The 27,008-nt window shown below is 45.1% G+C and overlaps 2 protein-coding genes across 6 annotated transcripts in view; one reads left to right on the top strand and one right to left on the bottom strand.

The window, feature by feature from the left end:
- Positions 1 to 1,953: 1,953 nt before the first annotated feature.
- Positions 1,954 to 17,241, bottom strand: vps16 (VPS16 core subunit of CORVET and HOPS complexes). The gene is made up of 24 exons (XM_076303355.1): positions 17,053 to 17,241; positions 16,460 to 16,548; positions 15,588 to 15,679; positions 15,051 to 15,179; positions 13,792 to 13,936; positions 12,773 to 12,888; positions 12,493 to 12,615; positions 12,259 to 12,314; positions 11,874 to 11,969; positions 11,528 to 11,616; positions 11,217 to 11,293; positions 10,555 to 10,686; positions 9,897 to 10,024; positions 9,548 to 9,583; positions 9,321 to 9,429; positions 8,932 to 9,066; positions 8,041 to 8,149; positions 6,543 to 6,640; positions 5,847 to 5,951; positions 5,430 to 5,507; positions 4,858 to 5,027; positions 4,078 to 4,174; positions 3,889 to 3,992; positions 1,954 to 2,496 (listed from the first exon to the last, which is right to left on the bottom strand). Exons 1-24 carry the CDS (start codon positions 17,100 to 17,102, stop codon positions 2,361 to 2,363), a joined length of 2,499 nt encoding a protein of 832 aa, XP_076159470.1. The 5' UTR covers positions 17,103 to 17,241; the 3' UTR covers positions 1,954 to 2,360.
- LOC143142456 (uncharacterized) overlaps positions 16,534 to 27,008 on the top strand; it is a 12,353-nt gene continuing 1,878 nt past the window's right edge. The window contains exons 1-3 of one of the 5 annotated variants that reach the window (XM_076303351.1): positions 16,534 to 16,622; positions 21,769 to 24,278; positions 24,795 to 24,975. In XM_076303351.1, the coding sequence (XP_076159466.1) occupies positions 23,375 to 24,278; positions 24,795 to 24,975 (1,085 nt within the window). In that variant the 5' untranslated portion in view covers positions 16,534 to 16,622; positions 21,769 to 23,374. Of the gene's footprint in view, positions 16,686 to 17,652; positions 24,279 to 24,794; positions 24,976 to 27,008 lie in introns of those variants that run through there. The other 4 variants (XM_076303349.1, XM_076303354.1, XM_076303353.1 and 1 more) reach the window with 4 other exon arrangements.

The following is a 27,008-nucleotide window of genomic DNA, read 5'->3' as shown; positions in this document are numbered from 1 at the left end:
CATGTAATTCCCATTTCCTCTTGAAGCCGAAATAAATCTGAGAATGTTTATCCGACATGCTTGTTTTTTACTGCAGGTAGGCTACGTTAATCCTATCAATAGCAGAACGTAGGTAAAATAATGTTACCGTTAGCATGGTTGACTGATGGAGGCCAATTTGATTATTGATGTATTTGTAGAAAACCATAAATGCGTTTATAAGCTACCAAGCAAATCGATAACAGCACTAATTGTATCTTTCGACTGTCATCTCATTTGCTTATGACCATAACCTAGGCTACTAACAGGAGCTAAGTGAGTTAGCCACAACACGTTCGCTACGTGATGGTTTTTTAATGGAAAATATATAGGCTACCTGAAAGATAACCTGTCTATGATCCCGTGATGATCTACAATCTCCATTTAAACCAGATGTTTTAGAGCGCACGTTGAGATGTATTCAGGGCAGGGCTGTACCTACACATATTTGTTGCACGTGCTACAAAAATCATTCTTTGCGATGAATGATTCAGTACCAACGTTACAAGGGTCAGATACAGTTTTGCCTATGGCTATTCCGTGAGACTGAGGCGCTTTTTGTTTGTTCGAAGTGCGTGTTTAGGGTGTGAGAGGGGAGTCGATGTGCTTTGATTCCAGCTTGGTAGTTGTAGTCTATGCGATTAAAAAACACGTGTGTGTGAAGTATCCAAACAATGATAACGCTTTCATTATGGCTGCTTTAGCCACAGACCTTGAGCTACTGTACAGTGGGTTGGGTTCCGTTTAGAAGTGTCCACTTCATTCGCCCTTTCCGTGATTCACAGCTACGTGAAATGTATTACTACTGATATGCAAAACTATTAACTTTTTCGCCAAGAGGTGGCAGCTTGATACTGTAAGGTGTAAGCCATTGGTTCCAACGGAGATTTTATTTGGGTCGCCAGCATAGCCTAGCGACAATTTGTGTTGTGTAATAGGCCTAGCATAGGGCCTACCTTATATAGCTTATAGTTTGTTAACAGTCACGGTTTTGTCATAACTCCCTCTATGCATTTTTGCATTTAGAATAGCTCTAAAACCGGGGGGCGAACACGTCGCAGGGGGGGCGCCAGTGCGTGGATATCTCAATCGCAAAATTAAACAATATTTCTATCGGGCGCCTACCATGGACTAGGCTGGGTGAAAATCAAAAGATTGCGTCAAAAGATTGAGCTTAACCATTGACCTCATGGTTGCAAAATGCAAGGGAACATGAATCAGCATATTATTTGCACAAACAATAACGGAGAGTAGCTCTTCAACTTTGCCCGTTAAAATGTGTATGAACAGTCTCGCAACGCATTTCATGAAGGCCCTTTGGACATGTCAGTTATTTGCACCACTGGGAAAAACGGCATTTTGTTTTAGACTACTGGCATTTCATTTGTGCATTGACAATAAAGCTGAATATCATTTGAACTAGATGACTAAACTTATGCATATGTAGAAGAAGAAACATTCACAAAAATCCATGACATGACCTCTCTTCTTGATAGCTGTTGAAAACTGCATGGAACTGACAGGGATTGTTTTGTTTAATAATAAATAAATAAATACATTATGCTGCTACCTTCTGCTTTTCCCAAATACAATGTAGCCTACAGGTGTACCTTTCATCAGTCCAGTTGCAATGGATGGACTGTGATGAACTGCCCTACTTGTGATTGTTATAAAACCTTTAAAATCTCTAAACAATGTTACAGATTTTTTGGCCCAGAAACAAATCTATTCACCTTTGCAGCGCCAGTAGGCTACTTTGTGTGCGGAATGTGTGCAAACACACATTTCAAACAAGCATACACAAAAGTTTCAAGAGTGGGGAATGGAGTAGAAGATGGAGACAAATTCATTAATATGATTTATTTTCGCAGAATGGATGTGCAGGACTGAGCGGCGGTCATATTTTGTACCGCTACGCGGTACATCTAGTTATAAACACAGTCATGAAAGCAGACGAGAAGCATTTATGTGTAAGAATGCAAAAGTGCTAATCTCTATCAAACTCTTCATTAGACTTGAGATACAGTATGTACAAAATAAAGTAAAACAAATCGACACACACAACACACAAACACATGCTTTCCCATTAGGGAAAAGTGTAAGGCCAGGACTGGGGCTGAACAACTGAGTGTCAGAGTTCAAGGGGTACTTTATCCTTCTTAATTCAGCCATCAGTTGACAGTTTTTTTTTCTTTTTCAGAAATACTTTCCAGACTGCTTTATTTCTATCACTCTATAACAAGGTGGAGATAGAAGCTGCCCTTCGCGCCAGTCGAAAATGAGACTCTCTCTGATGGGGGTGCCAGGCGAGCTCAGAGGAGCTCAGAGTCAAAGGTCAAAGGTCACTTTTTGGTGCCGGCTCGGTTGAGGCGCTCCATAACGGCGCGGTCGGTCGAGGCCGAGCAGCGGGAGAGCACGGTGCTGATCTCGCTCTCGTTACGCCGCTCGATGGCTGCGTCTGCAGCCCCCTCCAGATCACTGGAACGGAGAGAGGAAGGGAGAGAGGGATAGAAAGGCAGAAAGGAACCAGGAGGTGAAGAATGATGTATTAATTAGTGTGAGAAAAGAAGAGGAATGGCAAGGTTGTGGGGGGAGAAAGAGAGAATGATACAATAACAGAATTGAAAGAGTGAAGAATGATGTTTTAGTGTGAAAGGAGGAGAAGAATGGAGGGTGTGAAGGGAGACAGCACAGAATGTTTGTTCACAAGGATTGTTCACAGATGCGCTTCAGTTTGTCTTTGACTCACATTGTCTTGATTTACATTGTCTTACAATTTAACACACCCCTAAGTAACGTTTAAAAAATTTTTTAATACTAAATATATGCCTTTAATCTGACTGGGTAGTGGAGAGAGTGACAGGAAGCGAGTGGGAGAGAAAGATGGGGTGAGATGAGGAAATGACCCGGCCCGGACTCGAATATGGTACGGGCGCTATAACCAGTTGTGACATAGTGCCCCCCACCATTAAAGCGATGGTTCGGAGTAATTTCACCCTAGGGTCCTTTGCACTATGACCCCGAGCCAAACACCCTCCCAGAAAATGTTTTCCCTTGGTCGAACCCTGGTCGAGTAGCACTGTCAGAAACTAATGACGTTCTGCAGTCGTGATGGAAGCAACTTTTATCTCGTAAATTACCCCACTAATAATGCCCTTAATGGTACGAAACTTCTGCAGTAGTACAACTATGACCTTTAGTCCAATAACGAGGCATTAGAAAGTTTGTAAGTGCACTAGGAGTTTATTTAAATAAGACTTTTCGTCAACGTTTCTTCCGTGATTTGGGAAAAGCCCGTAAGAGTCCTGGCAGGAAGCATGCATAAGGATGTAGATCCAGGAATGCACTAATATTTTGTTCGTAGTCCAGTTTGCAACAATTATTAGTTAACACTAAGTTGTAAACACTCCGGAATAAAATATTTAAAACTGGATATACCAAAAAACGTTAATGTAATCGCTTCCTGCAAGGACTTTTACAGGCTTTTCCCAAATCACGGAAGAAACGTCGACGCAGCGGTATAGTAGCAGATAATCAGGCAAGTCTTATTTAAATAAACTCCTGGTGCACTTACAAACTTTCTAATGCCTAGTTATTGGACTAAAGGTCATAGTTGTACTACTGCAGAAGTTTCGTACCATTCAGGGCATTATTATAGTGGGGTAATTTACGAGATAAAAGTTGGTTCCATCACGACTGCAGAACGTCATTCGTTTCTGACAGCGCTACTCGACCAGGGTTCGACCAAGGGAAAAAAGGTTCTGGGAGGGTGTTTGGCTGGGGGTCATGGTGCAAAGGACCCTAGGGTGAAATTACTCAGAACCATCGCTTTAAGTAACATTTATCATTTGATCAGATAGGTACTCTTACCCAACTGCCAGGTGAGCCTTCACCTTCTGCTCTGGCATCACCTTTGACACGTATTTCTTGGCCTCATATTTATTGTGCCTCTTGACACACACCTCTACAAAAGGCTGTGAAGACAGACCAAGAGACAGTGTTAGTCAAGATCACCATCACAATAACATGCTAGAGCTCTGGAGAGAAAGCCAACTTTACCAGATATCCGATGGGCGATTTCTTGCTCTTTGCAAATTTCTCCAATTCCTCCCAGTCCTCCTTTTCAGCAAGGGCAGTAAGCTTCAGCCACCAGTACCTGTAACACCACACACACACACACATTAAAAACAGGTCAGAGCTATACCATTTTGTGCCTTAAATATTCTTAGATGACAGACAGACAGACAGACAGACAGACAGATACTTTATTGATCCCCAAGGGGAAATTCAAGGGTCAGTATGTCTGTATGAACTGTATGGCTATTACATCAGGAAAGAATGTTAATGGGTCTTGTATCTTCATGAAGGTATTTATTATTCGAGAATGCCTGATGAACTATACTTTGTCACACTTATTATATGGTTGAAGGTTGGCAAAATAATGAAAGAAATATTACTTATTATCAAATATTTATTGTTAGGTTTTTTGTATGAGAGCACTTTACTGAGGGAAAAAAGGCCATCACATAAGTGAATCGCAGGTGTTCCATAGCAACATTTTGCTAACTTCAAATCACAAAGAATTCCTGTTATGGTGAATGGACTGATATGAACGATGTGAATTAGAAGCATAAAAGCAATAAAAGCAGCCAATGACAGTGCCCATTACTCATTTTCAGCAGCCATTATTAAGAAATCGCTGAAGATTTGGATGGCCCATTCAATTTAACGGAATTCACATTAACATTCTGCGGCATTGTGATGAGCCGTATAATATTTGTAGTGTTCTGTATCCATGGAAATGTAAAGTAACGTTGCAGACGAGCCCTCTGTGCGCACCTCTTGTCGGGGACCCTGAAGTCCTTGTAGAGCTGCTCGGCCGGCTTGTGGAGGCCGATGCTGAGCAGCACCTGCAGCGTGGCCTGCAGGCTCAGGCCCATCAGGTGCTCGCCCTTATCGTCCTCCAGACGCTTCTGGAACCGCAGCAGGCGCATCTCATCCTCCGTCGCCTAGAGATGGGGGGGGGAGAGAGAGAGAGAGAGAGGGAGGGAGGGGAGAGGGAGTGAGAGAAAGGGGGGGGGGGGCGGAAAGGGAGAATGGGAGAGAGAGAGAGAGAGAGAGAGAGAAAGACAGAGAGAGAGAGAGAGATGGGGCGGAGAGGGAGAAAGAGGTCAGAAAAAAGGAAGGAGACAATGTAGTAGTACAGGCCTCATCAGCTACCAAACATATTACACATTAAAATTAAGTTTAGTGCATGATTATAACCCCTTCATAACAAGGAGTATTTAAATAAAGTTGTATGAGAAAAGATTGGGCTAACAGGCCAGGCAGACCACTAAGGCCAGGCAGTACACTGGGTCCAAGACCTTATCACCGAGTGACTCAGGAGAGTGGTGCCACACTTAACATACCTTGGCAGCAAACTCGTTCTTCGCTTTATTGTATTCATCAACAGCACTCTGTAGTAGGGACAAACGGGCTTCCAACCTCTGGCACATGTGTACACACACACACACACACACACACACACACACACACACACACACACACACACACACAAGCAGAGTTAAAACAAGCACCTTTATGATTCATTTTACAGTTCCAAGCACATGATAACAATGACGACACAGTCAACACTTGAATGGTGAAACTAAGGGTGTCTGATGTTAAAGAGAGCACTACAACGCACGCACGCACATCATTTAAACAACCATCTTTATGACTCATTTTACAGCTCCAAGCACATGATAACAAGGATGACTGAATAGTGGGACTAAGGGTGTCTGATTTGTAAGTATATTAATAAGAGCACCATGCCACACACACACCTTCTCTTTGTAGCTGGCCTTCACATAGAAGTTCCCTAATTCCTGATGGTCATCATCTTGGTTAAAGAGGTCTTTCAGGGTGTTCTGTTCTTGATGTTTACAGAACTGCAAGGCAAGCACAAAGCCACACACACGCGCACACGCACACGCACGCACACGCACACACACGCACACGCACACGCACACGCACACGCACACACACACACACACACACAAAATGTTGCCTTTCAGAGACCTGCATGCAGGATTTAAGATCATATGTCTGTTGCTAACTAGCTACTGAGGGAACAGGTCATACTGTGTACTGTGCCGACTCAGAGAGGGGCTTCTTCTCTCAGTAACACGTTCACTCCAAATGATGTTATAGAAGCATATGGCTATTTTACACATTGACAGCTGGCACTGCATATCACATTCCAACAACATATTACATTTAGAAATTAGATTTTTGCCCTTGATTTTCACAGTTAAATGAGTTCAAGAACTGACCTCTACTTTCTCTCAAGCCTGTTCTGTGTTTGTGTTTTGTGTTTAATAAGATACTTTCATCACTGGAGATGATGTGGTCTAGTAGGTCACATTTTGCTGCCTTTGCTGTGTGCTGCATACCGATTCTTTCAGTATTGCGTAGACACGTGTTGGCGTAGTGCCTTCTTCAGTGTGCACAGTGCACAAAAAGATGGACTGTTTCCTCACCTGTCTGTAGAGACTAAGGGCAACTGGCTGGTTTCTCAAAGTCATGAAGAAGTCACCTCGGTTCATCTCGTTCTTCAAGTACGTCACCACTGTGTACACTGTGAACAGCAGAAATTACATTTATTTAGATAATATATAAAAATAAAAAATAAAAAAGACCACATACATGAAAATAACGTTTTTTACCTTGTTAACATGTCTCTATGATGTCTGCTATGTTCTACAGGACATATTATGAGCAAAATAAGCAGTCAATGTCATGGCCAAGAACTTCTGCTTTGGATCGGCAGTCAACCAAAAATAGCTTCAGTATGTAAACTGTAACTGCAGTCCTTCAAGACCATCATAAGGGTACTAAACCAAACCTGAGTTCTTGGGATAGGACAATTCTACATAAGGACGCAGACAAGCTAACTAACATGTCAGCTGCAGCAGCCGGTGAACAAAGTGTAGAGAGGGTGATGGGGCCAGATTGATCCCTCTTCCCGCGAAATGGGGAAGAAGGTGCAAAGTTACATTTACAAGCCATAAGATTATAGACAGATGTGTTTGAAAATTAAACACACTGTTCATGTACTATTAAACAAACATGATGTACCCAAGGCTACTTTTAATGTTCGTACATGTGTCTTCTGAAGGGTGGACTTCAGGAGTGTGGGGAATATGACAAGCCCACTTAACTGTCTCCGGGCCAAGGCAGCCTTTGGTGTGGTTACAGCTGGGTGTTTGTGTCGCTCGATGGTGTTTTAAGCCCCCACCGTCGACTTCAAGGCAGCAGTGCGACCGTCGCCTTCATGGCACCTAGCCCTAACCCTTGCCTAACCCTAGTGCCTTCAATGCAGCGCTGCCTCGAAGATGACGTTGGGGGCTTAAAACACCAAACACCGTTTGTGTCTGTGTTGATGTGTGTGTGGGTGCATGTGTGTTGTAATATTCTGAGCCCAGATTCACACTCAACAGCTTTGGTCTTCTGGGTTTAGTAAATGGTGCTCAAATTAGTCTACACACTCAAAATATTGTGCCATGCTGGGTTTTGAGTGTGTGAGTGTGAGTGAGTTTAGTCAGAGACTTTTTAATGAGGAGACACAGCACTCAAAAAATCCTCCATAGAAATGCATGAGGTTAGTTTGTAACGCCAATATGGCCGTTGTCTACACAAACCCACCCCTTCCTCGGCAAAACGTCGACATGTGAATACATTGAGCCAATCATATGTTGTGTTGTGAAGACATTGAGCCAATCATGTGGTGTGATGTGAAGACATCTTCCCAATCATGTGTTGTGAACTCGCTGCTGGAGCAAGATTGGTGTCGTGAAGCCTTGCGCACGCGCATTTCTGCTGAACAGGATGCCCGATGATTGCCCAAAAAGCGTTGCTACATGGCCGCCGAGTGGAGGGACTTGCCTAAAAGGACTTTGGTTTAGTCTATGAGTGAGGAGTACCCAGAGCAGTGTAATAACTCAGTGGTGTGTGTGTGTGTGTGTGTGTGTGTTTTACCCAGATCAGTGTCTCCACTCTCAATGGCTTTGCTCAGAGCCAGCTGGCTGCGCTTCATCTTCAGTAACAGGGGGACCTGCTCTCCTGAGCGAGGCTCAAACTCCAACAACTACTCAGCAGGAGAGCGAGAGCGAGAGGAGGGGGAGAGAGGGGGAGAGAGAGAGAGAGAGAGGGGTGGTGAAAGAGAGGAAGAGAAATAGAGGCAATTGACCATTGAATTTAATTGAGAGGATAAAGAAGAATACTGTGCAGATTATATACATTTTACTTCTATTCACCATTTAGTTCCTGTACTTTTGATAATCCTATTTGTCTTCTTCTTTTGCTAACCACACCATTGATTGAGCAGAAGTGAAATGGGGAACATGTTGAATATGTCTGTATATGTGTGAGTGTCAGGAGAGTGTAACGAATGAATAGCAATGAACTGGACGGTTACTTATTTGGTCAGTGTGAAGTTTCACAGGGGAACATCTGGGAACAAAGGAAATCTTTCATCTGACTTATCGGAGTCATAAATTAAGTCCATGACCTGACCCCTCAGACCTAATGACAGTACATTACACTGCAAGAGACCTCTAATTCTCGACAGTAAAAAGGAGACGTTACTGTTGCCACCAGGACCACTGCCTTTCAATGTCTAAAGTTTACTTTAAGAACATTAACAACATTATGTATAATCAACTTAGTGAAACCATATATTCATAGTATTGGCAGTTAATAGTTGACATATCATAGCCATTGTCTCAAAGTAGAGCCCAAGATCTGTGTATCTGTCTTCTGTGTGTGTGTGTGTGTGTGTGTATGTGTGTTAAGAGTGAGCGAAATGTAAGAGACAGAGATATTGAATGGGACTCCACTGCACTAAAGGGGGGGTGGGGGGTCGCCCACCTTGATGGCCAGTTCGGTGCGTCCACACTCGTAGGCTTTGGTGGCGATCTCAGAGTAGGAGATCCCTGTAGCCTCGCCCAGCTTGATGCTCACCGCTCGCGCCACCACCTCATCCGCCTCCTCCTTCTGCTGCACCTAAGAGAGAGAGAGGAAGGGAGAGAGGGAGAGGGGAAAGGGAGAGAGATTGTTTTTTTCCCCCGCAGATTTTGCCTTGGCAACAGAGATTTGAGACTCCACACTAAATGACACAGAACAATATTAGGGGACCAACGTAAGACGGTAATTTCACACACACATACACCCACACACACCCACACACCCACACACACACACACACACACACACACACACACACACACACACACACACACACACACACACACACCCACCTTGCAGCAGGCCCAGTGTTTTAGTACTCTGCTCACTCCCTGGTATTCAGGGATCTTGAGATAGCGGCAGATCTCAATGGCCAGCGGATACAGCTTACGGTACACCAGCCTACCAAACAGGCCCACTGTGTTAATGGCTTCAGGGGAATATGTACGAAATCCTCCACACACAAACTTGAGCACAATTATATGACTCACAAATACATGTATATACAGCAAAGACTCACCGGTCAATAAGAACTTGCAAGGTCATCTGTCTAAATCTGGGACGGCCGTTTAGGACAATGACCATATGCATCACACAATCACATGACAAACACACAAATGAGACATTTAAAAGTTAAGCCTTACTTGAGCACCATCAACCATCACTGTCAAGCATTAATACCTAACGTGGTTCTAACGTATAAGTGTTTTTTTTTTTTTTGGCATTTCATTACTCACAGAAATCTCCGATAACTTGTTTCAAACAAAGGCGGCCAAAAAATGTATGACATTCATAGCTACACAATGCTTGCTTGTATGCCATTTGTAACTAACAAAGGGTAGGGGTGGTGCGGAGTGTGTCAAGGATACTGTGTGTGTGTGAGAGGGATTCCCACGATGTAGTCTCGCACAGAGTTGAGAACACGCAGGTCTCTGCACATGCTCACAAACTGATCCGGAGGGAAATTACTGAGGAAACACTTCCCAAAGGAGGCAGCCTGAGAGAAAGAAAGAAAGAGATAGAGAGAGAGAGAGAGTAAATACAAAATAAAGCAAGAGTCATGAAGATTGTATGTGTTTTATACAGAATATAGAATATATCAAAATCTACAACAGTACAACAATTAAATTTCAACTAATATCTTAAACTATGGTACTGGCTCATGGACAGTCAGTTTTATCATTGGAGTTAGTTAATCTGACCATAACGGTCATTCTCATATATTTGGCAGAAATCATTTTTACTGTCCGAATGCAACAAACGAAAAGGCTACACCAGGCACGTAACTGAAGCAATCCGTTCCTGCAGCGTCTGCTGCAACAACTAGCTTACACTATGATCAGTGGAACTGGCTACACCAGACGTGATAATAGACCAGTCTTCTGAAATGTGTCTTAATAAATGTTACGTGTCGAGAATAGAGCGTTTCAGTTGCAAACCCAGTGTAGCTCTGGTGTTGTAGTCATTTCGGCTCACAGACTGGTTTCTCCATCTACGTTTCTACTCGTCTGTGACTCTCTGCCTCACCCTCAGGAGTGTTTTCTGGGTCTCGGGTTCGTGCTCGTGTCCTGCTGCCTCCACACACTGCCGCACGGCTTCTCCCAGAAGGCTTTGCTCCTTTATCTCACGCAGGTACTCATCCGCCTTCTGGCTCTCTTTCTGCACACATCACAAATATACAAACTCAAGTAAAAAGTTACACTTTTCCCTCTATACAGTTACTTAAACCTTTCTCTCATACATATTCAACATTTTCCGAGTTCAGACTTTACACAGCTGAACTACCAATGTAGGGGTTCATTTCCATCTTTTTTTTGTCAGAAATCATGTTACCCTCCACTGCATATTTCTGACCTAGAACACATGTGTAATGTGAAACAGCATTGCAGCCCTTGAGATGTATGTTTCTATTATGTGTATATTCTAGTGTATATGACTACAAATGAATACATAAAGAATATATAATGAGTTCAGATGCAAAACCCTCTAAACCCCACCTCCGTCAAAAATGAGAAAATGATGGTGAGTGAATGTCTCCACACACAGTATACAGTATGTTAATGAAATAATTTTGCTTCAAAACCCTCTAAATACCACTTTCTTCCTGGTCTGAAATATAGATTTGTAGGCAAAAACCTATAAGAGCCTGATAAAATAAATGCTTATTTAAAAGACACACATGCACATACCTCATACTCTTTGTGTGCCTCTAGTAGCAGGGCCCCAGGGGCCATGGAGGCAATCTTAAAGATCTCCTCGCATGCACCTGTAGGGAGAGAGTGTGTATATTCATTTAGTCAACTTTAGGTTGGGTGAGAGAAAATACTGTATCTTCATACGTGGAAATGTTTTTTGTCAGTGTCTGCATATGCATACATTCTTATCTATGTTAATGTATATGTGTGTGTGTGTGTGTGTGTGTGTGTGTGTGTGTGTGTGTCTGTGTGTGTGTGTGTGTGTGTGTGTGTGTGTGTGTGTGTGTGTGTGTGTGCGTTCTGACCTGGCACCTCCTGCAGCAGCTCATGGTGTGTGCTGCTGATGATGCGAACCCCATCCAGCTCCGGGACCAGCACAGAGTCATCGTCCAGGTGATACCCACACCAGAGGTCAAGGGTCAACACGCATCACAGACACACACCCTGGTAACCTGTCCTCTCCACAGTGACTCTTAATATGCCTAACAGTAACTTCTGTTAGCTTTACGACTTCTGAGTGTTCCACACTGATTTACATTCCAGCTTAAATCAATTTATGACACCATTTCGATCATAGTGGCAAATGAGTGGCCTTGCATGACAGATTACACACAGGCAATTTCATTTTGATGACCTAGCAATAGAGGTAAAGGATACTGGATGGTGTCTTTACACTTGCCGGCCACCAGGAGGTGCCGGTCCCACATGATGACCACTGAGGGCTGCTCACTCTTTGGTCTCCGACACCTATCAGAAACAAAGGCCACTTAACCAGACAGCATACATCTACTCTTTAATGTAATGCAGGGCCTTTGCATAGGCTACAGCCCCATGAATAAGAGGGTTGTCTATCTAATATACATCACTGTCAGTCACTCTCTTTAGTTTGCAAACCAACACAAGTGTGTGTGTGCACACGCAAACACACATACATACAGTACACACACATTCACATACATGTACACACATGCACGCACAGAAACACACACTGACAAAAGTATCCACACACAGGACAATTAGATGCAGTGGAACATACCAGGCCATTTGCTTAGGGGGGGTTCTAAATTTGGTCTCGACCTCACTCAGTTTGTCCTGCAGATACAGCACACAGCACATTTCCCACCATATACATTCACCCCAAGCAAAGGATCTTACATCGCAAAACTACTTTACTAATTAGACAGAGACACTAATATTTGTACTGTTTGTAAGAGAAAGACAGGCAGACTCTGTGTGGAGGGAGACTGCTGTACAGGTGTTGCTGCCTCACCTTGAGGTTGGATGAGCCCATCCACACGTGGCCAGAGTCGGTGAAGAGAGCCAGGTACTTATAGCTGAAGGACACGGCCATACTCACTATACTGGTGGCCTGAGGAGACAAGCCCGGGGGTGTCTGCAGGACCACACACACACACACACATATGAAAACATTCATAAAAACAAGCTCTGAGAAAAATATGGTGCATTAAATATGTACTGTACATGTTTGTGTCAAGCGGTGTATGTATGAAGGAAGCATCTCAATAAAAAGTTTGTGTGCCAGGTCTCACCACTGCAGTGCAGGCAGTGTTGTCCAGTATGAATAGATCTGCTCCGTATGCAAGCAGAACTTTGCTCTGTCGGTCCTGAGTCAACACAGCCCAACAGGAGGGCGCCTCCTGCAGGCCTGAGAGGGAACATCACAATCGCATCAATAAAACCATTCTCCACAAGCACCAAACTGCAATTCCATGGCTATTTCTACTTGCTGAATGATGAGACCAAGTAGCTCCTGTGTCGCTCTTTACCTTTCAATACTGTACTTAGGGAATCTGATGCAGCACTACTTCACTGAAAACACTGGTGCTTAGAATCTGGCTGACAGCCTAAACAGCAGTTGTCTTTTACGGCTGTCACGTTTGACGGGATTGTCAGGAAAACAAAAGGGTCATTCCACGTCAATTCAACCAGGGCCCATGCACTTAGGTCTCAAAAAATTCTGAAAAAAATACCAGGTGTACCAGACACACTGTAAAATTACTTTCATGTAAGATCAATACTGGGGGGAGGGGGGTGTCGATTTTGTTCGGCCTATTTTTTTTGTCAAAGTTCACAAGCCCATAGCGCAAGAACTGAACTATGTAGGAGGCTCAAATTGTACATGCTGGTACATAAATAGAAATAGTATGTAGCAAAGTCATCATGTTTGGTCTGGACGATCCTGCATGGTCATAGTTGTCCCTCAAAGTTGATCAAAATTTTATTGGAGTTTTTGACTCTGTTTAGGCCTTCAGAAGACATTTGTATTCACCATAGGCTCTTCATTTATTTTCCTTATTGAGATAAGTAGAAACACTCTCACAAAAAGCAATAAACAAAAAAGAAATCCCTTCAGGGTCTGAACAGCAGACCTCACAAGTGTGAAAAATTATTTTGGTTCTCATTTTCAGAGCACCCAAACACCTTGTGGGAATATACAAAGATTTAAAAAATATTTTTTCTTTATTCTTCATGGGATTCTAAAGGATGTCTATGTAAAGGAGGTTATGTCTATGGGAAGTTATGCCTGGGACTGGAAGATCTGACCTACCTGGGACTTCAGGAAGCCTTCGCAGCTTCAGGTCATCAATGTTTGTTGCCAAGGTGACCCGGAATGCTCCTGTGACTATGGCAACTCCAGTTCCATAGGGTGAATGGAACACTTTAGCTTCCAACACCTGATTCTGAACAACTTCCTGTGTGGATAAGTAAGCATACACTTATTACCAGTGTTGGGAATGTTACTTAAAAAAAGTAATTAGTTATAGTTACTCACTACTTGTTCCAAAAAGTAACTGAGTTAGTAACTGAATTACTCTATGATAAGAGTAACTCGTTACCAGGGAAAGTAACTATTTGCGTTACTGTTACAAAAAAAAAAGTTGCTATATGTGAAAGAATTTGGATTTTTTGAGCAGTTTTGAGAAGCCAGTTGAAATGAGTAGAACAGACAGGTGTTTGTAGGCTACATACAGTAACTTTCGATATTTATTAGATAGATAGATAGATAGATAGATAGATACTTTATTGATCCCCAAGGGGAAATTCAAGATATTATACATCGACAGACCTACGGTTGACTTCAGCCTGTGTCATAGGTTTTTGTTGTGAGGCAGAACGATCTAGCTTTTTCTGCTTGGAGGACTTTGCTCTGAGTCCTTCTTTGCTAGTGGATGGCGAGCGATCATCTGTGGTGGAGGTATCGGTGTTTTTGACCACTAGCTTTAGATGCGTGTGTGAGATGCTTCATTAAATTAGAGTTGCTTACAATGGATGTCGACAAAGTCTTCGCTCCTGGACATAATGTACACATTACATGCACGTTCTTGCCTTGATGAATTTGAAGTAGTGCTTATATCTTCACCTTGAAAATGCCAACTTTTCGGATTGCTCCTGACCTCTGCTGTTTCGTCAAATCTCTATTTTAGCTGTTGCGTGTGTGTGTGGCACGTGTGCTGGCAAGTGTGTAAAAACACTGGCTCTGATTGGCTATCATGAAACATGACTCTGCCTTAGCCAATCATAATCGCTTACGTCGTTATTAACCCACCTCCTCACTAGCTGTGAGCCAGGGTGCGTTCGGATTACACAGTTTATTCAATCAATGCATAGTAACGCACCGCATTTAACGTCCAGTAACGTTAACGGCGTTGTAACGACGGGAAAAGTAATTAGTTAGATTATCCCGTTAGTGTTACCCCGTTACCTCGTTACCTGATACCGTTCTTTTAAACGGCGTTATTCCAAACACTGCTTATTACTGTGTAGTGTGTTTGTGTGTGTGTGTGTGTGTGTGTGTGTATTACTCACATTTCCCATGCTGAAGTGTCTTTTGAAGCTGCCAAATAGATCATAGATGAGCACAGTGCCATCCTCTTGAATGCACAACAGGTCATCACACACCGTCCACCCCAGGTGTCTCACGACTCCACTCTTCCACTGCAAAAAAACCCCACAGAAGAACAAGAGGATAAAGGGACAAGTCAACACATACAGAATTGTGTTCACCAATGGTCAGTTCTCTTCAGTACAGAAAGTGCATGTAATGCACACCAAGGTGCTGGCCACTGGTGAATCGTTCATAGAGAGAGAGAAAAGTGCCGCACACTCTGGCTCCATATTAAAGTATTTAATAGGAAACATCATTGCTTAATAAATACTTTAATATGGAGCCAGAGTGAGCAGCACTTTTCTCTCTGAATAATTCTCTTCACCAACAAGAAGGCTGAACATTTCTGTTCATATATAAGTTGTGCACTCACTGCTAATTTATGAGAAATTATTTATTGATTTATTTGAGAGAGAGTGTGTGTGTGTGTGGAGATACTGAGCTGAATGTGTGTGTACCGCAAAGCTGGCCAGGGAGCTTCCAGATGCAGAATAAATCTCCAACTGAGGGCGGGCGTTGGGAGAACGTCTCTGGGGCTCTCGTAGAAGGGCTGAGAGAGAGAGATAGAGAGAGAGAGAGAGAGAGAGAGAGAGAGAGAGAGAGAGAAAGTATTAACATAAAGTAATAAAGTAGTAATAAAGACACCAACTTGAGAAAAACAATGTCTAGATACAGGCTTAGCAACCACAGCCTGGCAATAGAAACAGGCAGACACAGGCAAACCTGGATGCCTAAAGAAAACAGACTTTGTGTGAACTGTGACAAAAAAGAAATTGAGTCAGAATTACACTTCCTCACTAGCTGCCCAAACTACAAAGAAATACGCTCCAACTTCTATCCAAAATTTCAATCTATATATCCAAAATTCTTTGAGATCGAAGATCACAAGAAAATTAGATATTTATTAGGAGAAGAGGAAGATTGTGCAATACTAACTGCACACTAAATACACAACTGTGACAGAAAGAGAAGGAGTGACCACTGAGCAACGCGCCCGCCCACACACACACACACACACACACACACACACACACACACACACACACACACACACACAGTGTATTGATGAAGTGTAAATGTTTGTATATGTTTGTTTGTTTACTCTTTTATAATTATTATTATTTCTGTGAACGCTTTGGCAATGCATCATATGATTTGTCGTGCCAATAAAGCATATTTGAATTGAATTGAATTGAGAGAGAGAGAGATATGGAGTTCACAGTGTGGTGTGAAAACCCAAACTGCAGAAAGAATGTGGAAACAAGACAAGATACAGGGGAAGTTAAACTTCCTCTCATAAGCTTTCACTCAGTAAGCTGGGGCCACTTACCAATGGGTCCTCCATAGGGTGCAGCAGCAATCAGACAGTCTCTCAGCCCATCCCTCAGATTCCATCCCATCTCATAAAGCTCGACCTTCCTGTAACATGTAAAGGACGCCATGAAGTAGGCTACTCTTGGGCCCATGATGACCAAAATCTACTGTTTGGAATGGTACGTCATCATCTGGCACTCCAGTGGACTGTGCTGCAAGACTGCACTATCAACTTTCGCTGTGTAAGCTGTATTTAAACGTTCCTACTGTCTGTGCAATTAGCAATTCTTACAGTTTTGCGACCAACTTATTTAAAAAAACATTTTCACCGATGGTGTCGGTGAATTTTTATTCAGGGATCAAAGGCAATCGCCACTAGGCGTGACATGTCATATGACTATTCGGCATCACGTTACTCTGCAATGCACATAGCTAGGCTACACTACACTATGTTGTTCTGCGTTTATGTTAACTGTATGAAATAACATTGCAGACCAGAAGGCACAGCAAAAGCAGTGAGTGTAATGGACTAGATATAGCCAACTACGTTTAGAAGCTGCATTGCGTTTAACATTATGGAAAACAACAAAGTGCGAATGACAAGCAAACCTGTAAAACGCCTCCCCAAGCGGGTTCCAGTTCGCTGTCACAAACGCCATAGTCCCGTCGGTGGCCAAGGGGCACAGATCCAGATGAACGGGACTCTGTTTGGGTTCCCTGGCCACCTAAATAATGGTATATATTTTCTAATTGTTGATATTTTCTCTTATTCACTTGGATCCAAATCCTACACTTCCGTCTCTCACTTGTTCTTTGAATAGTGATTGTGGAATTTGAGTAATTATAGCGCCATCTAACGTTGTGGAGAATAGATGGTAACGTTATGACAAATTATCATTTGGTGTCGCTGTGACATTGCACTGCTTCGTTTGAGATAGGCTACTTCTGCTGAAAAGTTGAGACGAGACCTGAGTTAATGTAAAAACCACCAATACTGCAGCGGCTGAAAAATTGTCACTCAATCTACATTCAGGACAAAAGTAATAACCTTTAGATGAAACATGAATATTTTAAATATATATCAAAGCACAGTCTCCCGATCTCCTCTGCTGATATGATAGGCTACTGCATGATCTCATAGGCTAGGCCTATCTTTTGACTGTGTGTTATTAAAAAAGTGATAAGAGCCGTTTTGAAGGGACTATAATGAAAATATGACTTCATATATTCTATATTCCTATCGGTATCAAAATAGTCTGATGTTATAGCCCAAGTATAGCCCAAGTCTTCTATTTTTGTTACAGGCCGAGGCCACTGTCTAGATTTTTCTTCTTGAGGTTATCACACTCACATAAGTTCTCTACACAACAGGGTATTAGTGCTGAGTGGAAGAATATGATGAAATAATTGTTATCACACCTAGTTTCACATTACTATGTGCACTAGCCTAATCCAAATGGATATTTCCTGAAGATTTAACAAACAACACAGCGACAAAAGCTGAGAACAGAGAAATGAAATGATGTAAAGTATAAAGACCTTTAACTATAACCTCAAAATTGTGTCTGTTTGATCAAGCTTATACTCTCCCATCCGACTCCAGCCTTCTCACCAGCACTGTGCCAATTATGGTGGGCGAGGAAGAGAAAAGAAAAGCAGGGAAAAGCAATTTAACAGAGTTGCAGCTTACGTAGAAAAGTCATTTCAGGCTCTGAATGCCATATTCTCTCTGGGAGAATTTAATTATGTCTCCCAGCCCAGTGTGGAACGTTCTCAGGCTCTAAGACTCAATCCCCAGCGATACAAAGTGGTTTAGGTTGGGGGTCAGATTAGCGCCTCTTGTCTGTCCCTGAAACATTTTTATTATTATTATTATTATTGCTCATTTTCAGGAAGATGTCTCTTCTTTTGGTTGCTCTCATCAAAACAAATATTTGTGTAGAGTTCGCAAACTATAAATTGAGGTCCACTTCTAAGAACTCAGTTTATCAGAAAACTAGATGGCATGCATAACGACACCAAGCTTTTAGTATTCTTGTCTCATTCACTTGTAAATGTATGTCATGATGAAGTGTTTAGGACTATTCCCTACAAAAGGTAACTGCACAACACAATCATCCTCTATTTCTCTTGTTCTGTATAGGTATGTCGTTGTTGTTCCTCGTAAGCCTCCTTTAGGCCTCTCTTGTGCTGTAGCTTTAAAGGACAACTCCGGTCTGAGTGCAATTTAGAGGTGGAAAAGTCCAGCTTTAGAAAGTAAAGGTCCTACCACATGTATGTGCCAACCATCTAATTAACACAACTCTTCAGCCAGGTAGAGCAGCTAATTGGTGAGATCACTCGTGTTAGGTAGATCCAATACATAGTTGGACTTTTCCACCCATGCAACGTAGGGTCTATTTTGGATGATAGAAGTGAAAACTTTTGTTGTGAACCAAAATGTTATTAATCGGAGTAGTCTTGAGTGAGTGTAAACTTTTGTTTGGGATAGCCTTTGGGGGCAGCTTTGCTACATCAAAATAATTCACTCCTTTTGCCATTAACATTACAACTCCAAATCATTACACTTCTATGCTACTTTCTAGAAGTATTTTCACCTGTGAAAGATTACCAAAAAGGTGTAAGCAAAGTCCTTTAGGCAAGTCGCCCCCCCCCCCCCTGTGCATTACTTTACTATTATGGTCGCCATGCAGCACAAGCTACTGTTTAGACAGTAGCTTGTGCTGCATTTGGTAACTGACTTGTACAGACCTCTCAGCACAAGTAGAATGTACTGACTGTACGAAGGGATTGACCCGCTCCACAGTATCACAGAATTGTAAGGATATTTGAGCCTCATCAGTGGCTTAAAGAATTGATTTAATTTGATGTATCGCGAGAACGTCGTTTAGACACATAGCTACCAAACCAACACGGGTTGGCCAAGCTATCTGTTTGTTTGTGTTTACTCATTGTTGTTATTGTTGTTGTTGTTGTTGATGTTGTTGTTGTTGTTCCTGGTTGCCATTACAAAGATGTCACCCTTTTGCTTGTAGCCAGCTGTAAAACATGCCAATCTCTCCCAGGTCCAAGTTCTTTGGTGGCAATTTGGCTCTCTGACATCAAGCTGCCAGAACATATCACAACAGACACACGTACCGAGGATATTTGTGGGCTCGAGTGGCCCCAGGGATGGATGGCTGCTTTTCTGCCTGACTAGGCCCTGAATGGAGGAGAGTGAAAGAGGCTGGGATGGAGGTAGAGGAGGGGGTTTGGGAGGTGAATGGCACAGCGGGGGTGAGCGGGGCATCTGCCATGTCTCTGACTGGACTGATAAAGAACTGTGAATGCGCCATCCATCATAGTTTGCGACCATCTCTCTCTTCTTGTCACGCATTCTTATTACACATTCATCTCATGTCTCTCTCTCTCTCTCTCTCTCTCTACTTGCTCTGACCTTCTTGTCTCTCTCTCCTCACACCCTTTTGTTCATTAATGTCTCTTTTGCTCTCATCTAGATCTCCTACTGAAACTGGTGGCTTTTAAAATGGCAACTGACAGTTCCTCTCTCTCCAAAGCTCTTTTGTTTTGCTTTGACATTTCCAGCTCTCCCATCTGTGCAAATATCTGTGTGTAAAAACAGTGAGGGGCCTCTCTCTGTCATATTAATGCTCCAATCAGATAGACGCCATGTTGGCAATGTTTTTTTCATTTCAGAGAAGAGGAGACAGAAGACCTGCTTCGAATGAATTGGTGGTCTGATTGTGTTGTAAGAAGTCTGGAACACACACACACACACATACAGGTTATGCACAACTATGTGGCAAGCTTCCAAGGGTATGGTAGCATGTGTACACAGTGTGTGTGTGTGTGTGTGTGTGTGTGTGTGTGAGAGAGAGAGAGTGAGTACAGAGTCTGTGAAGGCACTTGAATTTGTGTGTGTGTGTCTGCATGTACAGTAGGTGTATGTGTGTCTGTCCGTGTGTGCATGTAAGTGTGTATGTTTGTGTGTATGTATGTGTCACGGGGTGAGCAGATGGGAAAAGTGGGGGAGGCCAATAATGTTGAGGACGGGGGTCTGCACGGGGGTTAATTAGGCGAACACCACAGTGGATACCTCCATCTTTTGTTTACATAATTACACACAGGTGAATGACGTTAATGGTAAAAGCTGGTGATTGGTGCACGGGGGAAAAGCTTGAGCTTTTAGGGACCCTGCTTGTAGGCACTTGACGCGTCTTGGTGGGGAAAACGGTTGCACGTTGCAGAGTGAGATTGGACTATCGCGAGTGGAGCGAAGACGGAGTGGCTTTGCCAACCAGAGGAATAGCTGTTCCAAGACCGCCGCCTTGCCTGTGGCCTGTGAAGTTGCCTGGGTGAATCCCGCTCCTACACACTGCGTTGTTGGATGTCTGAGGGGTGAAATCGTTCACCCCTCACGAAGTTAAGTTATTGTTTACTGTGCTACCTAGCTGTCGCTAACTCCTTGTGACTGTGAACCTCGGATTACGATTGTTATCAGCTTATTTACAACGAGAGATTGCCGGTGGAATCGCTGTATTCTGCCTGCTCTCGGAGAACTGCCACTGCTTTGCGTCTGCTTAACTTTGTGACTGTGTAGCTACTATATTGCTCACGCCATTGACTGTGAACGTGCGTGTTGCTTTACCAAGAACTGTTCGAATGCTTGTGCTTGTCCGACACCTTTACCACTGACTGTAACTATATTGCACACGCTATTGATTTTGCACTGGACTGTTTGAATACTTTGGGCCTGCCTGATATGAACTCTGTGGCTGTGTAGCTACTATATGGCACACGCTTGTTGATTGCAATTGCGTGTTGCCTCCAGAACTGTCCGATGCTAAATGTGAACAAATGCCCACTGTGAACTCAATTTTATCTTTGTGACTGTGCAAGCTACTATAAGACTCACAGCTATCATCCTTGTCGCCTCATTAAGAACTGCCCATGCCCGTAGCCTATTGCTATTGCTCCTGCTTTGAGTTGACTGTGAAAATATTAGGCTATTACCCCTCTCTCTGGACTGTGCCCCTTATCCATCTCCTCTGCCCTCACCTCGCCAATCAGAGTAACGTGGGCCAGCGTAGTGTAACCCCCAGCAGCCTAGCCTTAATTGTAACAGCCTATGGTGACAATTGTGTATTTACTAAGGATTGTGTGACCTCACTGAAGTGTTGAGTGGAATCATCCCTTGTTCTGGTGTGCTGCTGTGCTGTGCTACGTTGTGCTGTGCTATACCCCACGTGTGTTGAACTGTTACCCCAAGACCTACTAGACTGTTGGGCGCTCCGCTTAATCCTGTTTTCCTGTCCGTGTACGCAGCCGCTGCCGTCCAAGGTGAGATTGGATTACAACCTGGCCTGCTGCGACCATTGGCGACCACCGGGGTGGAGAGCCGGTGACACAACGACCAGAGCGGGTGCGGTAGCCTACACCACATCTTGTATACCATTCCGGATCCCCGACTGACGGGGTGGAGAGCCGGCGACACAACGACCAGAGTGGGTGCGGTAGCCTACACAACATCTTGTATACAATTCCGGACCCTCGACTGACGGACGGGAGAAGGGGCGACTGGTGGCGACTGGCGGCGACGGGGACTATCCTTCAGATTTTCTATTGCCGAGGAATAACCTCTTTTAAGGACTAATTAAATAAAACATTTCTTAATTAAGCTCTGGTGTCCGAGTGTTTGAAGGGTACAGTGGTCTCCCTGGGGTAGATTGTGGTAGAAGGAGGGGGTGGTAGTGCCCCTCGCCTGTGACATTTGGCGTAGTCGGCAGGATTCTGCCTTGGGTTGAGACCCTGTGCCCTTCAACATGCCGGATGAGGAAAGACCAGCTGATAGGCCCCAAGTACTGACACCACTTTTTATGGGGGCGCCATGGGCACAACGATTCGGGGGTTCTTCATCAGAGTTAAAGTTGCAGGAATGGGCGGCACAAATAGAATACCTGATTGACATTCAGCGGCTGACAGAGACACAACAAGTTCAATTCATTCTGGGCTCTTTGGAAGGGGAAGCAAAAAGGGAAATACTAGCTGTAGAAGAGACACACCGTAACACTTCAACTAAAATTTTCAATCTTTTGAAGGGATTGTATGGGGACACTACACCTATAGCTGTTTTAAGAGCACAGTTTTTCAACTGCCGTCAGGGCCCCAAACAGGCTATTCGCGTTTTTTCGCTGCAGCTACGTGAAATCTTTTCCAGGCTGAAAAAACGAGGTGGTGCAGATTTGGGGGACGGTGATGCCTTATTGAGAGACCAGTTTTTGATGGGCTTACGAGACGGTCCCATCCGTCAGACTCTTAAGGCACAATTGCGCCGTGATCCAGCATCGACGTTCGAGGCCGTGAGGAAGGAGGCTTTGGCCTTAGAAGAAGATCGGGGCTATGACGACGACCTGTCCTCCTGCATGGTGGTCAGAAACTCCGAGGCCGCATGTGCAGCTCCCCTGACAGCAACCCCCACAGCCGACTGGAAACAGGAGCTGCGGGCCGAAATTATGAACGACGTTAAAGAACAGATGGCCGAAATGTCCAAAGTTATTTTAGAGGAATTGCGTGCTGGACGCTCCACAGCCCCCCAGTTACCTCGTGCACGGTCCCATTCCATCGGGTCAGGGGAGGGGCGTGGCCCTCCAAGTCGGCCGGTTCGGCCAAGGTTTCAATGGGACGATCAAGGCCGCCCCATTTGTAGCAAGTGTGGCACGGCGGGCCACATCAGTCGCTTCTGCTCTGCTGGCCGCCCATCGCAAGAGGGTTTTTAGCTTTGCCGGCCACTGAGGGTCAAGTGTCCGGGACTTCTTCTAATGACCCTCTATGCCCTGTTAAAGAGGTTTTAGTAGGCCAGTGCCCAGTTGTCAGTGTAAAGGTAGATAATAAAGATGTACAGTGTCTTGTAGACACGGGTTCCCAAGTAACAATGTTTGCAGAGAGCCTATGTAAAGAACTTTTCTATGAACAGGAACCCAAGGGCCCCTACGGCCCGTGGCTAACACTGCGTGGTGCCAATGGGCTTAACATTCCGTATATTGGTTATTTGTTGTTGGATTTCCAGGTGCAGGGGGTTCGTGTACCGTCTCGAGGGGTCGTGGTGGTCCGTGATGACTGCCTAGGAACCCACAGGGCACTCCTGGGCATGAATGTAATTGCCGCATGCTGGGATGAATTGTTCCAGCTAAAGGGCACCCCATCGGCCATGATGCGCAGAGATGCAGATGCGAAGGAATGGGAGCAAGTCTTCACTGACTGCCATCGGATTCAAGCCGCGACTACCCAGCAAGAGACAACAGACACTGCCCGGGTTTCCTGCCGGTATGCAATTACCATCCCTGCTAATAGTGAGGCCTTAGTATGGGCCAAGTTGCCAAGTCGGACCCGCTCCCAGAACACCTGTGTGCTCGTAGAAGCACATGAAGAGGGCCAGGGCGTAGAGGTGGCTCGAGCCCTCACCAGGGTGCACCGAGGACGGGTGCCAGTGCGGGTGCGTAACATCCGGCCTCACCCTGTGCTCCTCCATCGACACCACAAGCTGGCCAAAGTGACGGGGGTGGGTGCTACCCAGGTGGTGGATGGCCAAGATATCCGCTTGTCCGAAGTAAGTCCTGGAGTGATCGAGGTGAGCATTGTCCAGTTGGGGGCAGAGTTTAAAGGTGTGGGGGAGGGTCTTCCTGAACATTTGTCATGTGAGTCCCTACAGGGTGATGGCCTCAACACTGATCAACAACTACAGCTCAGCCGGTTCCTGACGAGGTGGCAGCATGTGTTTTCATCGCACGAGGAGGACTATGGGTGCACTGACCTGGTGACTCATCAAATACCCACAGGTGAGGCCCCACCTATCCGAGAGAGGTACAGGCCTGTACCCCCCACCCTCTACAAGGAGATCCGGACCTTACTACAAGGTATGATAGAAAGTGGGGTCATTCGCGAAAGTAGCAGTCCTTGGGCCGCCCCAGTTGTGTTGGTCCAGAAAAAGAACGGAACCTGGAGGTTTTGCGTAGATTACCGCAAGTTGAATAGTGTCACCAGGAAAGACGCCTTCCCGCTGCCCAGAATAGAAGACTCCTTAACAAGTTTGAGCCAGGCTGCATGGTACTCCACCCTAGACTTGGCAAGCGGATACTGGCAAGTCCGAGTTGAGGCGAAAGATCGAGAGAAGACTGCTTTCACCACTCCATTTGGACTCTACGAGTGGGATAGAATGCCCTTTGGACTCTGTAATGCCCCGGCGACCTTTCAGAGGTTAATGCAGAGGTGTTTAGGGGGGCAACTATCCGACTCCTCATTAGTTTATTTGGACGATGTAATTGTCTTTTCTGTTGATTTTGCCACCCACCTAGATCACTTGGATGGGGTGTTCCAGTCCCTTCAGAGATATGGCCTTAAGTTGCGCCCGGAGAAGTGTCAGCTATTCCAACGTGAGGTCAAGTTCCTGGGCCACTGCATCAGCGGGGAGGGAGTCTCGCCTGATCCGGACAAGGTGGCAGCTGTTCAGGACTGGCAACCCCCGGGGACCGTAAGGCAAGTGAGATCCTTCTTAGGTTTTGTCGGTTATTATAGGCGCTTCATAAAAGATTTTTCAAAGATAGCAAAACCACTTAATGCACTGCTGGTGGGCACTGGGCGGCAACGGCGGCGGGGTTCCCCCCCTATCGAGTGGACTGCAGAGTGTGCGTCAGCATTTCAGAAGTTAAAACAAGAACTACTTCAAGTGCCTATCCTGGCTTACGCAGATTTCACCCAGCCTTTTGTTGTGTACACAGACGCTAGTAATAGTGGCTTAGGAGCGGTCCTGTCTCAGCGGCAAGGGGGCGTTGAGCGAGTTATCGCCTACGCCAGTAGGAGCCTTCACCCAGCCGAACGAAACGATGCTAATTATAGCTCGTTTAAAATAGAGTTATTGGCCATGAAGTGGGCTGTCAGTGAAAAGTTTAAAGATTATCTATGGGGGGTAAAGGTGATGGTGATTACTGACAATAACCCTCTAGTCCACTTGAAAACAGCTAAGCTCGGAGCAGTGGAGCAAAGGTGGGTGGCGCAACTAGCTAACTTTGATTATGAGATCAAGTATAGGCCAGGGAAGGAAAGCACCAATGCTGATGTGCTCTCTAGGCTCCCTGCTGCAGGCGACACTGTTCCAACCCCTAGCCCAGCTACAGAGCATGACGAACTGCTGGTGGGTGTCGTCGAAGCACCAGGAGCCCAGGTAGAAGGCCTCCCGGCCTGCTGGGGGTGGGACCCTGTCCATTGGCGCCAGCTACAAGAAGGGAACGCGGATCTGGTCACGACTCGTGCCTATCTGGAGCAAGGCATGCTACCCCCAGCCGCAGAAAGACGCACCCAGGCCCGACTTGTCCAGCAACTTCTGGGCCAGTGGCGTCGACTGCGCTTGAAGGATGGTGTGTTATGTCGGATTGCACAAGACCCCCTGACCAATGAACCTAATCACCAGATCGTTGTTCCCCAGAACCAGGTTAGATCCTTACTGGAGACTTACCACAACCAGACAGGCCACCAAGGGCAAGACCGGACCCTGTCCTTGTTGAGGAGGAGGTTTTATTGGCCCCGAATGGAGACCTGTGTTGATGCCTTTGTCCGCGCCTGCCCACGCTGTACACTTCGTAAGGCTAGGCCAGATAGTCGAGCCCCATTGGTGCCCATTGTTCCCCAGGCTCCACTTCATATGGTTGCTATGGACTTTCTCACTTTAAGTAGACCCACAGACCGATATCAGAACATCCTTGTAATGACACCTGTTTACAAAATTTGCTTGGGCAGTTCCAACAACGGACCAGACTGCCGTGACCACCGCCCAAGCCCTGTGGAAAACTGTGCAGCCCTTTGGGTGCCCGGAGGTCCTCCACTCCGACCAGGGCCCCAACTTTGAGTCAGCAGTGATCCGGGAATTGTGCCAAGTATATGGCTGTCGTAAGAGCCACACCACGCCCTACCACCCCCAGGGAAATGGTACTTGCGAGCGCTTCAACCAGACCCTGTTGAATCTGCTGGGAACACTTGAGGTAGACCAACAGAATAGGTGGGTTGACCACCTCCCATACCTAATTCATGCCTATAATAATTCTGTTCACAATGTCACTGGCTATGCTCCTAGCTATTTGATGTTTGGTAGGCATGTGCGCTTACCAGTAGATCTTCTTTGGGGAACCAGACAACCTGAGGGGGTGAGTGATGTGACTATGTGGGTGGGTCAACACCATGATCGGCTCTCGTATGCATATAATAAGGTTTCTGAGCGTTTAGGTATGGCTGCTTCTAAGAACAAGCGCCTTTACGACAAAACTGCACAAGAAGCGCCGTTGTTGCCCGGCGAACGTGTCTTGATCTACGACAACCGGAGGGCGGGTAAAGGGAAACTAAGTGACCGGTGGGAGGCCCAGCCGTATGTCGTCCAAGGTCAGAGACAACCGGACTTGCCGGTCTACACTGTGAGGCCCGAGGCCAGACCAGGCCCGGAACGTGTCCTGCACCGGAACCTGTTGCGACCATGCCCCTACTACCCTACAGCACTCGAGGGAGCTACACACCAGCCGGCA

Source organism: Alosa pseudoharengus, unplaced genomic scaffold, assembly GCF_046254945.1.
Source record: "Alosa pseudoharengus isolate Yale_2024_CS ecotype anadromous, Long Island Sound unplaced genomic scaffold, YU_APseudo_1.1 YU_APseudo_1.1_scf_24, whole genome shotgun sequence".
NCBI classification, from domain to species: Eukaryota; Metazoa; Chordata; class Actinopteri; order Clupeiformes; family Clupeidae; genus Alosa; species Alosa pseudoharengus.
Note: the sequence above shows the minus strand (reverse complement) of the source record. Positions and strands in the feature narration are given on the sequence as shown.